Source organism: Mesoplodon densirostris, chromosome X, assembly GCF_025265405.1.
Source record: "Mesoplodon densirostris isolate mMesDen1 chromosome X, mMesDen1 primary haplotype, whole genome shotgun sequence".
NCBI classification, from domain to species: domain Eukaryota; kingdom Metazoa; phylum Chordata; class Mammalia; order Artiodactyla; family Ziphiidae; genus Mesoplodon; species Mesoplodon densirostris.
Window position 1 is genome coordinate 97882451 of NC_082681.1, and position 14142 is coordinate 97896592.

Here is a 14142-nt window from a genome sequence, read left to right on the forward strand (position 1 = left end):
TTTCCCACTCTTCTTTCCTTTTTTGGCCACCAGGCATTTAAAGGAATCCCTGTCATATCACTGCTGAGATAATTAATAGAAAGGAGACTTCAGTGCCCACACACGACAAGGAATACAGTCTTTGCAAAAATAGTGTGCATACTATATATAAAATAGATAACTAACAAAGATAACTAGTAACTACTGTATAACTCTACTCAATACTCTGTAATGGCCTATAGAGAAAACAATCTAAAAAAGAGCAGATATACGTATATGTATAACAGAAAAAAAAAGTAGTGTGGAAAGTCACTAAACAAATAGATGACTATAGCCCACAACAAGCAACAACAACAAATCTTAGAAAGAGAGGAGAATCTGATTTCTCTAACTGCTGCACCATAATATTCAAAATGTCAAAACACTAGCAGAGCACTATGCTAAAGGTGCAAAGACTTCAGAGACATGACTACATCCTACAGAGAATATACTCAAATACTCGAAGTCAGTTTTCAACAAAAAATCACGAGGCATGTAAAGAAACAAGAAAGTATTGTTCAGTCACCGAAAGAAAAGGAAAAAAAAAAAGAAAGAAAGAAATTAACAAAAGCTATTCCTGAAAAGGCACAGACACTGGACTTACTAGGCAAACACTTTATATCAACTATCTTAAAATATGCGTAAACAGCTAAAGAAAACCATATAAAAGAACAAAAGGAGGGACTTCCCTGGTGGCGCAGTGGTTAAGAATCCACCTGCCAATGCAGGGGACACGTGTTCGAGCCCTGGTCCAGGAAGATCCCACATGCCGCGGATCAACTAAGCCCATGCGTCACAACTACTGAAGCCCGCGCACCTAGAGCCCGTGCTCCGCAGCAAGAGAAGCCACCGCAATGAGAAGCCCGCGTGCTGCAACAAAGAGTAGCCCCCACTCACCGCAACTAGAGAAAGCCTGCGCACAGCAACGGAGACCCAACGCAGCAAAAAAATAAATTGAAAAAAAAAGAACAAAAGGAAACAAGGAGAATGATGTCTCAACAAACAGGTTATCAATGAAGAGACAGAAATCATAATAAGGAAGGAAATAAAAGTTGAAGCTGGAAAATATAATAAATGAAATGAATGCACTAGTGGGCTTCTCAACAGCAGATGTGAACAGGCTAAAGAATCAGCAAACTTATAGATAGGTCAAATGAAACTATACGTTCTGAGGAGAAGAAAGCAAACAATGAAAAAAAAATTCACAGATCCTAAGAGACCTGTGCAACACCGTCAAATATGCTAACATATGCACTGTGGGAGTCCCAGAAGAAGAAGAGAAAAGGGCAGCAAGAATATTTGAAGAAATGATGGTCAAAAACTTCCCAAATTTGACAAACGACATGAATATATATATCCAAGAAGCTCAAGGAACTCTAGGAAAGATAAACTCAAAAAGATCCACACTAAGACACATTAATAATCAAGCTGTAGAAAGGCAAAGAAAATCTAGAAAGAAGGAAAAGTGACTGTCACATACACGGATCATCAATAAAATAGCTGGTTTCATATCAGAAACCATGGAGGCCAGAAAGCAATGGCTTAACACATTTAAATTGCTGAAAGGAAAAAAATAATTAACCAAGAATCTGGCAAAACTATTCTTCAAAAATAAAAGAGAATCTAGTCAATCTGCTCTATAAGAAATGCTAGAGTTTTTCAGGTTGAAATCAAAGAATATAAGACAGTAACTCAAAGCCCTATGAAGAGATAAAGGACCACAGTAAAGATAACTACGTAAGCTGAAGACTCACACTCCAATTTTGAAACTTACCTCAAAGGTTAGAGTAATCAAACCTGTGTGGTATTGGCATTAAGACAGAGATATAAATCAGTGGAAAAACATCAGGATTCCAGAAATAAACCCATACATCTATGGTCAACTGATTTTCAACAAGGGTGTCAAGATCATTTAACAGAGGAAAAAATAGTCTTTCCAACAAATGGTGCTGGGACGACAGGATAGCTATATGTAAAAGAATACTGTTGGACCCTTAGGTCATACCATACCCAAAAATCTAACTCAAAATGGATCAAAGATCTAAATATAAGGGCTAGAACTATAAAAATCTAAGAAGAAAACATAGAGGCAAATCTTTACAACTCTGGATTTGGCAATGGTTTCTTAGATATGACACCGAAAGCATAAGCAACCAAAGGAAAAATGAATAAATTGAACTTCATCAAAATTTAAAACTTTAGTGCATCAAAGGACACAATCAAGAGAGTGAAATGATAACCTACAAAATGGGAGCAAATACTGCAAATCATGTATCTGATAAAGAATTAATATCAGAATATATAAAGAACTCTTGCAACTCAACAACAAAAGGACAAACAACTCAATTAAAAAATGAAGAAAGAACTTGACAGTCATTTCCCCCAGAGTAGATATACAAATGGTCAACAAGCACATGAAAATCAAAACCATAATGAAAAAACATGTCATATCTGCTAGGTCAGCCATAATAAGAAAAAAATGGAAAATAATCAATGCAGGTGAGGATGTGGAAAAATTGGAACTCTGCACACTGCTGTCAGGAATGTAAAATGTTGCAGCTGCTGTAGAAAGCAGTTTGGAAGTCCTCAAAAAGTTAAACACAGAATTGCTATATGACCCAGCAATTCTAATTCTAGGTATATAACCAAAAGAAGTGGAAACAGGTATTTAAACAAAATCTTGTACATGAATGCTTATAGAAACACTGTAGTCACAACAGCTAAAAAGTAGAAACATCCCAAATGCTCCTTAAGTGATGAATGGATTAAAAATGTTCTATATCCAAAAGATGGAACATTATTCGGCCATAAAAAGAAATGAACCATTGATACAATATGGATGAACCTCAAAAACATGCTAAGTGAAAGAAGTCAGACACAAAAGGCAACATATTCTATGATTCCATTCATATGAAACATCCAAAACAGGTAACTCTATACAGCCAGAAAGCAGACTAAGGGTTGCGAGGGGCTGAGAGGAAGGGGGGAAATGGGATGACTACTTAATGGGTATGGGGTTTCCTTTTGGGCTGATGAAAATGTCTTGGAACTACACAGAGGTGATGGCTACACAGCACAGTGAATGTACTAAATGTGACTGAACTGCACACTTCAAAGGGGTTACTTTTGTTATGTGACTTTTATCTCAATAAAGAAAAATGTAGTTGCTCTTGCCATATCCTGTCTGTGCACACCACACCCTGACTCTTCTATGTATCACAGTATAATGTGAAGACAGTACTCTTAATACTTACAACTGTCTCTTACCACAGGTAGATTGCTGGAATTGTCCATGGCATGGACTCTAAATAAAATTTACCTCTAATTAAAACTAGAGATGTTGGGACCCCATCATCTTACTAAAAACCTTTCAGGATAGAGCCTGAGAGCATCTCTAGTTTAGAACATAGACTGATCATAAAGTCCATTAAAGCAGGTAACATACCTATTTAGGTAACTCCAGGAACGAAGTGTTTACCCCATGAAAAAGTATTCAAAATAATTTTTAAAAACTGAACGGAACTAATTAACATTTCTTCTAATACCAAGTTGTCTAATACAGTAACCACCTGAAATACGGTAATGTGAACTGAGATGTGCAGCAACTGCAAAGTACATACTGGATTTCAAAGACAATATAAAAAGGGGTGGGGGGAGTCCCAATAATTTTTATACTGATTACATGTTAAAATGATAATATTGAGATATATCTGGGTTAAAATTAATTTCACCTATTTCTTTTTATATTAATGTTACTATAAAATTTTAAGTCATATATGTGACTTGCATTATATTTCTACTGGACAGCACTACCCTAAGGGAATTCTTCAGAGAATTCTTTAACGTTGCATAGGACACTTCTGAAAAACTAATACCCTGTATATAAACCAACCAAAAAAACCCCAACGGTCTAGACACAAGTGACAAAGTGATCTATCAAGTTTGCTTTCCCCTTGATCTGTAATGAAAAACTGCATTCTTTGATGTAGGGATAATACTATTTGCATAAAATAATTCAAATTGATGAGAGAAAATTTCAGTTGAGATGAATCTTAATAGAACCAGTCCAATACTACATGCATAAGAAAAATGAACTCTAGAGAGTTCGAATAACTTGCTTAGCATTTACATTGGAATCTAAATGACAGAGTGGGGAGTAGATAGGTCTTCTGCCATTTATTCCAGAACTGTTTCCACTTTATCCAATTATGGATAAAATATCACAAAATTAGGCTTCCAATGGCCTGAGGACAAAAACTACAGCCTAATCCTGGCTGTACATTAGAATCCTCTGGAGAACTTTTTTTTTTTTTTTTTTAAATATGGATGCCTGGATCCCAATCTCCAGATATCAGTCAACTATATATTTTTTAAAACTTTACCAGAAGATTCTAATGAGCAGCCAGAACCGGGAACCACTGACCTACGTTACCCAGACGCAAGCATAGGCCTGTTCTGAAACAATTTTTTAGCTACAATTAAATAAGCAGGTAATTAAGAAGGAAGCAATCTGTCTTCAAACCATGGCTACTTCAAGTAGCAAAAAAGCACATGAGGGTGATATGCTGCCTGTAGGCACTGGTACAACTGAACCCGTTATTACCAACACCCATCCTAATTGTTAAATATTTTGAACATCACCCTGTGAAATTTCATGTCAATTAAAGGGAGCACAAAAAAAGATGATACATTAGTATCAGACAGAATTTGAAGTCTAAAACCAATGTAACTTCATTTTACAAATGGAGAAAAAAAAAAAAGACCCAGAGAAGAAATGTGACTTGCCAAAGTGACAAGCCTATTTAGTGGTAAAGTCTGGACTAGATACTATGGTGAATCTAGTAATGTCTCCACATCAAGTGTCACTGTAAACTGTACATTGTAACCCAATAAGACGATTGCAACCTACACCTTCTTTTTTAAATGAAATAGAATGGAATAGATTAGAAAATGTATTGTTCTATGAAACTGTTTTTGTATACATACATGTGCACTAGGTCATAATATAAAATATATTTCTTATTGTGATTGTGGTAAAAATAAGTTTAGAAAAAACCGTCACACTGCAGTAGATGGGATCAAAAGTAGTCTTTAAGTCACAGGGACTTATTTTCCCTGGAGTGCTCCAATGACCGTGCTTCCAGATTACACTGCTATTATTTCAGGGATATTATATTTCAAAAAAGATACTACCAAGTGGAAAAATCTTAATAATCTGAGCTCAGTTAAAGAGCCAAATCTTGTAATAGAAATAAGCCTTTCAGTTTCATTCATTATAAATGGAAAGAATCCAGTTCTCTTTTTCATGTTACACATTTTGATCAATTTGTGTGTCAATATGTTAGTTCATAAAAGTTACCTGGTGTTCTACTTCCTGGAACTCTCATGTATAGCTGAACTGTGTTCATACCCAGTATGGTATGACCAACGTGGCTTAGAAGATTTCCTGCTGATACGACACGCACAAAAGCAGGAAGTTTAGTCAGCTCATGTAGCTGTAACTTCCACCTGCAATGAAGTATCAGATCAAGAGTGAAACCCTGCTATAAATATTTGTAGAAGTTAACCATTTCTTCAAAAACCTTGTGTTCCAATCAGAAAAACAATCAAATCTATAAATATTTTACTTTTGCATAGGAAACCCTGGAATGCTTAAATTTTTTAATTTTGCAAAGAAAACTTCCTAACAAAAAGAAGCATAAAAATTATTAAGTAAATAAAATAAAAAAACTAACTTCCCTATTTTTATAATTGTTGTATAATTCTATTTTATAAATATATTTTATATAATTATAAATATAATTTTATGGTTGTATAACTACATATAGAAGAGTCTTGATGAAAATTTGTACAAGAGTTTTAAGTCAAAGAAAATAATTACAAAACCTAGCAAAAATAATTTGGCTAAAACTTGTATATCAACTTAGAAAAATGACAAGGAACAAAACAGAAGAGGAAGTTGTAGACAATTCTCAGTCTTGCTAATAGGAAACCTCTTTGCATCAGTTCACAGAAACACTACTATGAAGACTTACTTTTTGTCATCAGACAGGTCAATGTTGGTCCCAAACTTTATAGTTTTAAAGGGTCCTTTCCTTCTCCTCCCAGAACTTAAAAAGAGAAGTAATATTAGAAACATGCCTTTTAAACAGAAATACTAAGTGGACATTACAAACGACTTACTTATCTGAAGATGTAGATTCATTATCTGAGTGGTCTTTATGGTGACTTCTTTTCTCATTTTCTTCCTATAGATTAGGCAAAAAGCAATCCGGTTTAGTATGTATTCTACAACCAGATATCCTTTCCATCATACAATTGAAAAGTTTACATATAGATCAGTGGTGTTATCTACAGACCTCTTTCACATGAAAATTTCTTCAAAGACCACATTAAATAGAAAGCCAAGAAAAGTCAAAGCTCACTGGCATGGTATCCAACCTCCTCCATCGGCCACAAAGTTATCCTGAGTTCTTCCTTAGTAATATTCTTCTATAAGGGGAAAAACTAGAGATTCTCATTCTTGGCCCATTTTCAGGAGAGGAAATTTAATCAAAGTTGAGAGGCCTAAGAAGTGTCAATCTTGATTATAAATTTCCTAAACTAACAGAAGTGTGTGCATGTGTATGTAGCTATATATGTATGGAATACATAGGGAAGGGGGGAGGGTAAGATGTTCTCTATTCTTTATTACAGACAAATGGAAGAAGTTCTTCCTGGGTTACATCTTTTCTTTCCCCCACAATGAATTATACATGAATGATAAACATTTACAACATTATTAAGTAAATTAAGTGTTGGATAAATATATGTGCTTTTCAATGAAAATATTACTATTATTTATGATTTCTGTGTCACAGACATGGTATCTCTTAATACTGTCCTACGATTTCTGAGTTAACTATACTTAGTGACATTTTGGCCTCCCTCCTTCTAAATGTATATGTTTTTTAAACATTTGTCAAATTTTCCACACATAATGGTCCATACTTCCAAGGCACACAAGAAATCACTGTTTCTTTGATTATGGATCCCTTTCCATTTAAGTACTGTGCCTCTCATCTTCTTCTTCCAAATACTCCTTTGATGATCTCTGAATCCTGCTTACTATCTATTCTTTTCTGACCATAATACTACCACAGAGTTGAAGTATCTCAAAAGTCTGAACCAGAGAGACTTATATGGACAACAAATTCACTGCAACTCGTGAAAGATGCAGGATAGTTTTTACTAAATGAATTTCTCTATAGGATATGGGGAGTGGTAGTAAGAAAGGAACACAAAATATATGATTAGCAGGTACAAATGTTGCCTTGATTGAAAATGTGAACTTGGGGCAAAATTTTAAACAGAGATAAGCAAATCTAATGAACTACAAATTAAAGACTTGCAGGTGCATATTAAATTTCAGCTGTGGGATATGTACAGAACAACTTAGTACAGATAAGTGTCTGAGTAATACATTTAATGAACTCACTTTTATGGATGTTTTATGTTCACTTCATAGGAGAATTCAAAGTTCTCATTTCATTGCTGAAGGATTTTAATAATGCCTCATTGCTGAAAGTCCTATGAGTCTTTTAATAATAATCCTGATTATTTTTCAAAGTTTTATTCTTTTATTTTCTGTACATTTTGAAATAATTTATGCCTCTCCTGGAGTTTTCTCTTTCAAACCGAGATGCGTAATGCTTCCTGGGGGAGTTATATATCAGATAATACTAACCTGGTAGAGTTTAATGGGAAGGAATAAGACAAGGGACTCTGCAAGCATAAAGCAAACTTAAGATTTAGTTTATCATCTAATATCAGTGGTTCCCAATCAGCGATAATTTTGCCCTGCAGGGGTCATTTGGCATGTCTGGACACATTTCTGATTGTCATAACTGGGATAAGGGTTAAGGGGTGTGCTATGGACATCTAGTAGGGAGAGGCCAGGGATGCTACTAAATATTCTACAATACACAGGACAGCTCCCCACAACAAAGAATTACCCAACCCAAAATGTGAATAACGCCAAGGTTAAGAAACCCTTCTCTAAACAGAAATATCCCAGAAATGAGGGAGACATCTCACTAGACAGTAACAATATTTATCAACCCATAGGTTTGCTTACACTTAGTAGTAAGAGCAAACCGGATAGCACTTATAAAGTATGTTATAAAAATAATAATAATAAACTATTTTATGTAACATAAAATGAGATGTTTACAAAAGGAAAGTGCCCTTTCAAAGTAAACTATAAAATAATAAAAAAATGATCTCCAAAATAAACTAATCTTCAGGAAATAAATACTTACTCTCAATGATTCCTGGAAAGAGGAGGCCTGGTACTGTGCATATTTAGCAATTGTAGTATGAGATCGATTACTTTCACAGTGCCAGATTTTCTTCGTTCCAGTGGGATCCCAGTTTTCATCTGCTGGCTGCAACAACTGTGTCCTCACTTCCACCATGTGTTCATTGTTAGCTTCTACCAAAGTTTTGGTAGAGAAAAGTCCCAGGTCTTCATAAATAAATAAATGTAGTTAATAAATAAAAATTATATTTGGAATAATATTTTATTTTTTTAACATCTTTATTGGAGTATAATTGCTTTACAGTGTTACTTTCTGCTGTATAACAAAGTGAATCAGCTATATGCATACATATATCCCCATATCCCCTTCCTCTTGCACCCCCCTCCCACCCTCATATATACACTACCAAATGTAAAATAGAGAGCTAGTGGAATAATATTTTTAAAGTGTTTTTTTTTTTTTAAAGAAAAAAAGGAAAATGTTTCATGGTGTTCTATCCAATCCTCCTAAAAACTAACCAGGAACTCTGCACACCCTGAGCTTTGTGCCAGATTTGCACAACCATACGCTGAAGCCCTGGACCTAATCGTCATGCCATCAACAGAGGGAGAATAATCAAGGGGCCAGGGGCTAAAGATTCACTTGTTTATTCAATCTCTGCAGGTGACAGGAACCACTTAGGGGGCTACAGTACTTATTAGTAATATCAAATTTTACCTTAAAAATTTCTTCTATTAGTCAACCTAAATCATAATTATAATTATATAATTGGATGAAAATAAAAGCTAAATTAAAACACCACCAGTTAATTTAACCATTATCATCATATCTTCATGTTATGGATTAAAGAAGTAATAAGTACTCTTTCTCTCACACACATATTAAAATGAAAATGTGAAAAAGTACAAAAGAATAGAAAAAAGTTTCTGCCAGTGCTTTAGAAGTTAATAGACAGTAAAGGAAATATATACACTTTTCCTTTTTCTTATTTAAAGCTTACCCAACTTAAGAGCTCCAGCAAGGCCACGTATTACTGTAACAGGGTTGTTTGGATTTGTACAAAATTGGTGTAATGGAGGAAAGAAAGCATCACGTTTATTTTCCAACTGTAAAATTAAAACGTATTGTTAGAGCTCCATAAAGCAGATCTTTTAGAAAATATTATGCCAAATTTATATTCATTATTTACTGCAATTTAAATAAATAATACATCCTATGGGTCGTTATTCCTATTTTATGTTTTATAGCATTTTATCACTATGTCTTTTGATTCTAATTGTAATTAGTAACCACGTACATTTCTCTTGTCCACTGTATCTTGAACAAAATACGTGGGAGAGATACAGAAGAAAGTCCTATCACATGCTACAATGTGGATGAATCTTGAAGACACTTTAAGTGAAAATAAACCAGTTACAAAAAGAAAAATTGTGTATAATTTCACTTATATGAGGTATCTAAAGTAGTCAAATTCATAGAGACAGAAAGTGGTGGTTACCAGGGGCTGGGGAGACCAGGGAAGAGGGAGCTGTTTTTTAATGTGTATAGAATTTCAGATTTGCCAGATGAAAATGTTCTGGAGAGCTGTTTTGAAACAATTAGAATATACTTAACACTATGGAACTGTACACTTAAAAATGGTGAAGATGATACATTTTATGTTATGTGGTTTTTCTCTTATCACAAAAGAGAGGGAAAAAAATCAGCATTTAAAATAATATTACCAAAATGAAAGCAGGCTGAAGAAGACAACCCGTAAAAGATAAATAATAATTTTGCATTCTTCCCCCCTCAGACCTCAGTATAAAAGTTTTATTACATGTGTATCCCAGTGCTTCCCTTACATACTAAAGGATTAATATGATAGACAGCTGGCCCCCTAGAGGGTGAAAATAGGGTCAAATCTCCAAAAACACTCAATAGTTTAAAATTTCTTCATTTGGGGTAGAAGTGGGAAGATGGAAGGAAATGGGGTAGGAGGACCTATTTCAGAGAAACATAAGTAAGAGTTGCTTTGACTGAACTCTTATCAACTTCCTATACCACATGTCTAAATGTCCATTAAGTAAAACTAATCCCCAGTTTTAAATAATCTATTAAGCTTTTTAATGACATATTTATTATCACATTTTATGTTCTCGAACACTTCTTTTTGAAGGTAAATATCTTTTTTATTTTGGTAGATGTATAAAACAGAACGAATGTTAAGGTCCTTACAACTAGTAGAATGCAGATTTAAAGCACAGCTTACTCAAAAAGAAGTTATACTTTTAGGTAGTTTTTGCCTAAATCTGCTCAAAATTGGGTGCAGTAAAAAGTATTTCTCACTACTGTAATGTAATCGCAGTTAACAGCTGAGAAGGCACGTTTTAAATGCTATTACAAAATCTTTTTGAATACATCATTTTTTTCCCCGAAACATTCACGCTGCTGCCAATAATTCTAAAGTTTCCTAAAGGGCATCCATATTGATTTAAAGCAAGATCTTATGAAAGACAGGTAGGTGCAAACACTGGTTTGATTTACTTCTAGTCAGTCAATTCAGACTCACATAAATACTAGGTGTAGGTGGATTCAACTTGTCCTTTGGCAAGGGAGGGTATGGTGAAGATGGTGGTCTTGGAGGCGGACATTTATCCAATAAAATGCTACTGTTAGACAAGCCATTTTTACCTAGATTCCTTAAAAAAAGAAGAAGGGAGAATAAATCAGCTGTACATTTATTTAGAAAACAGAAAAAAAAATCCTGAACTAAGTCCTAATTAAATTACTGGGTAGTTGCACAAATCCATGAGATTTGGATCCACCAGGAAAAAACTGAGAACAATTATTCATTTTAGCAATTACTTAGCTTGATTCCTATATCTCCCACTGAAGAAAAGTAATAGAAGATACTACAACACATGAACTATTGATGACATTTCCTTATTTCGTTGGTAATTTTCCAATATATTTTCTTTACCTGAAGAACAAACACAAACTCCAATTTCCTCTCCACCAACTTCCACCATCAGATTCTTTCCATTAAATGTGAAAACAATAACTTGACCAAAAAAGGTCTAGGTAATAGTAAAAACAGAATATATCTCTCTTTCTATGTCTCATCTCAGTAACTATAACTGGAATATCTTAGTGACAATTCTCAAACCTGAAAAGACCTTTTTCCCTTTCTTTTCTCAAATGTTGGAAAGAATTTTCCGTGTAACTCCTTGGCAAAATTCAGCAAGACTCCAACCTACTAAATTTTACAGCTAATTATACCAATTTTTAAAATGAGGCATATAGTTGCTATCCATTATCTGACACTCTATATAATTATTACTTACTAGTATTTGGTGTTTCTTTTTCTTTAATGAAGGTATCATGTTTGTTAAATTACAGATTGTTAAAATATGGTAGAATTATTCCCAAACTGCAATTCTTTTAGTGTAAGAAAGAAAAAGAAAGATATTTCCAATTTCCTAAAGTTTCTACCTAACTCAGAAAATCAGCGAGATATAATTTTGAGCTTTCAAATCATTCCAGAGTAACTAACCTACCTCACCCAATTATTACACGTTCAAAACTAATCATTACATTAAACTATCAAATACTCTTAATATATTAAAATTTCAGATAAGAATTTGAAAACTGTAATTATGGTAGGGAGTTTAAAACTTAATAATTTTATTTACTGAAGAAGGAACTAGCAAATTTGCATCATAAATAATAGAATAAAGGTTGAATCAAAATTAATTTTCCTGGGGGCTTCCCTGGTGGCGCAGTGGTTGAGAGTCCGCCTGCCGATGCAGGGAACACGGGTTCGTGCCCCGGTCTGGGAGGATCCCACATGCCGCGGAGCGGCTGGGTCCCGTGAGCCATGGCCGCTGGGCCTGTGCTCCGCGACGGGAGAGGCCACAACAGTGAGAGGCTCGCGTATCGCAAAAAAAAAAAAAAAAAAAAAAAAAAATTTAAATTAAATTTCCCTATTTTGCTATGTTTTTCTAGCAGTGGAATTTTGTAGCTTTTGTAGCACTGGAAAAACCTTACAAATCAGCCTGTTTTGGTTGGCTCTAATGAAAACTAAGTCTTGAAATTTCACTGTTACACACTTTTGAGATGTTACACTATAGCATCACGGTGACCCTTTTTAAATTTTCTCAACTTAAGTAAAAACAAGAGTTCAAGACAAGTATCAAAGAATCAATTAAGTTTAAAATAACTTTTTTTTAAAAAAGTACGTGAAAATAGTCATTAAAGTGAAATTTTAAGTTCCACTAACATTTAATGTTTAAAGGTTAAATAAATGAATATTCTACTCATTACCAGCTTTCAATATATCTCTCCACAAAGTAGGAGTGCCCTGTACATTTAAAGATAGACATGACATCTAACCTCTTAAATTTAGGTATAAAATTGGTATTAACTTATAAACTCCACGGCAGTAGATAATACTTGGGCTGGGGCTAGTAAAGAAACAATTCAAATATTATCATTAAACCAATGTCAAGATAAAACATTCACTTACAATTTCCACATAAATAATTAAGTTTTCATGCTGAATTGTGTATCTACCACTCTTCAACTTTAGAATTTAAACAAAATATGACTCCAAATACATAAAATTTGTTTGCCAGAGCAGGAGATGGATGTACTGTATAGTACTAATTAATATTTTAAGGAGTTGGACCAAGTATTTTAAGGATATGGACTGAGTATTAAAACTGTACCATAAAAGAGCATCTCATGCTAGTTAAACGTGACACAAAAATTTAAGCTTCTACAACATTCTGGACATTGAGAAATGAGGCTAGAAAAAAGGGTTTGATTGATTAGCAGAATTCTGCTTCTGTCATTTCTACAATTCTGTAACAATTAAAAGAAAAAAAGCAAATGAGAAAGTAAATAAAACAAAGAAAGCTGTCGCTGCCTTTATTTTAAAATAGAAAAAAAAAAAGTGAGGCATGACTAAAGGAGCTGAAATTGACTCAGCCATTGAATGTCGCAATTACAATTTTTAAACAAAAAAGAAGCCAAAGTATTGTAACTGCCTTCTGATGTATAGCATTGACCACAAAGATGAACCCAACAAAAAGTCAGATTAAAAATAACGAACACTTTAAAGACTAACCACATATGTGAAAATAAGAGGGTAGGGAGAATGCACTATGCAATCAAACTGTATCTAGCAGTTTCTTACTGCATTTCAAACATTGATTCCCTGCCTACTGAGGTCAAGTCTGGAACAAACAGGAACCTCCCTTAAGGAACTGATGTAGGTAGCTGTCTATATAGTGACTATAACCTTTTTCCACTGAAAATGCTAATGCAAAGACAGAGATGTGGATAACAGGAACAGACTTTATCTTCTGAACACGTAAATGTCCAACACTTTATAATACTTCAGGCCAAATAATGAAACTTTAATACAACAATCCAAAGTGGAGAAAGGCATTAAAGTTAAAGAAGCAGGTGCTGGAAAGGATTTAGACATTATCCCATTTTAAATCCTTTTCTCCCATCTTGAAACTCTTTCCCTGAGCAAAGTAGAGTAAGAAGAAATTAGTCATTGCCCAATTACTTTAAATTTTGGCTTAAACTTAATTTCAAATTCACCCTCATCATCTGGTAGAGAAATGAAACTGTGCCCTGTAGATAAACTGACCTACACTTTAATTATCTTTCGTTATGAAGTTCCTACACCAGAAACATCAAGTCTCTTGCACTTATGTCACTTTCCCCTTCTAAGTTCTGGACCCCTGACCAGCTCAGGACACCATCAACAGAACAGAAACAAACAACATGACACATACCATTTGCCACCTTGACTTTTCTCTAAGCCTCA

The 14142-nt window shown here is 34.3% G+C and overlaps 1 protein-coding gene across 8 annotated transcripts in view; it reads right to left on the minus strand.

Annotated features, from left to right (window-relative positions):
* The window catches only part of KDM6A (lysine demethylase 6A), a 201631-nt gene that overhangs the window by 25727 nt on the left and 161762 nt on the right, over positions 1–14142 (minus strand). For all 8 annotated transcript variants that reach the window (XM_060088055.1, XM_060088054.1, XM_060088052.1 and 5 more), the window contains 6 exons: positions 10870–10999; positions 9319–9424; positions 8319–8524; positions 6202–6266; positions 6054–6128; positions 5378–5526 (listed from right to left, as the gene is read on the minus strand). In XM_060088055.1, the coding sequence (XP_059944038.1) occupies positions 5378–5526; positions 6054–6128; positions 6202–6266; positions 8319–8524; positions 9319–9424; positions 10870–10999 (731 nt within the window). The remainder of the gene's footprint in view (positions 1–5377; positions 5527–6053; positions 6129–6201; positions 6267–8318; positions 8525–9318; positions 9425–10869; positions 11000–14142) is intronic.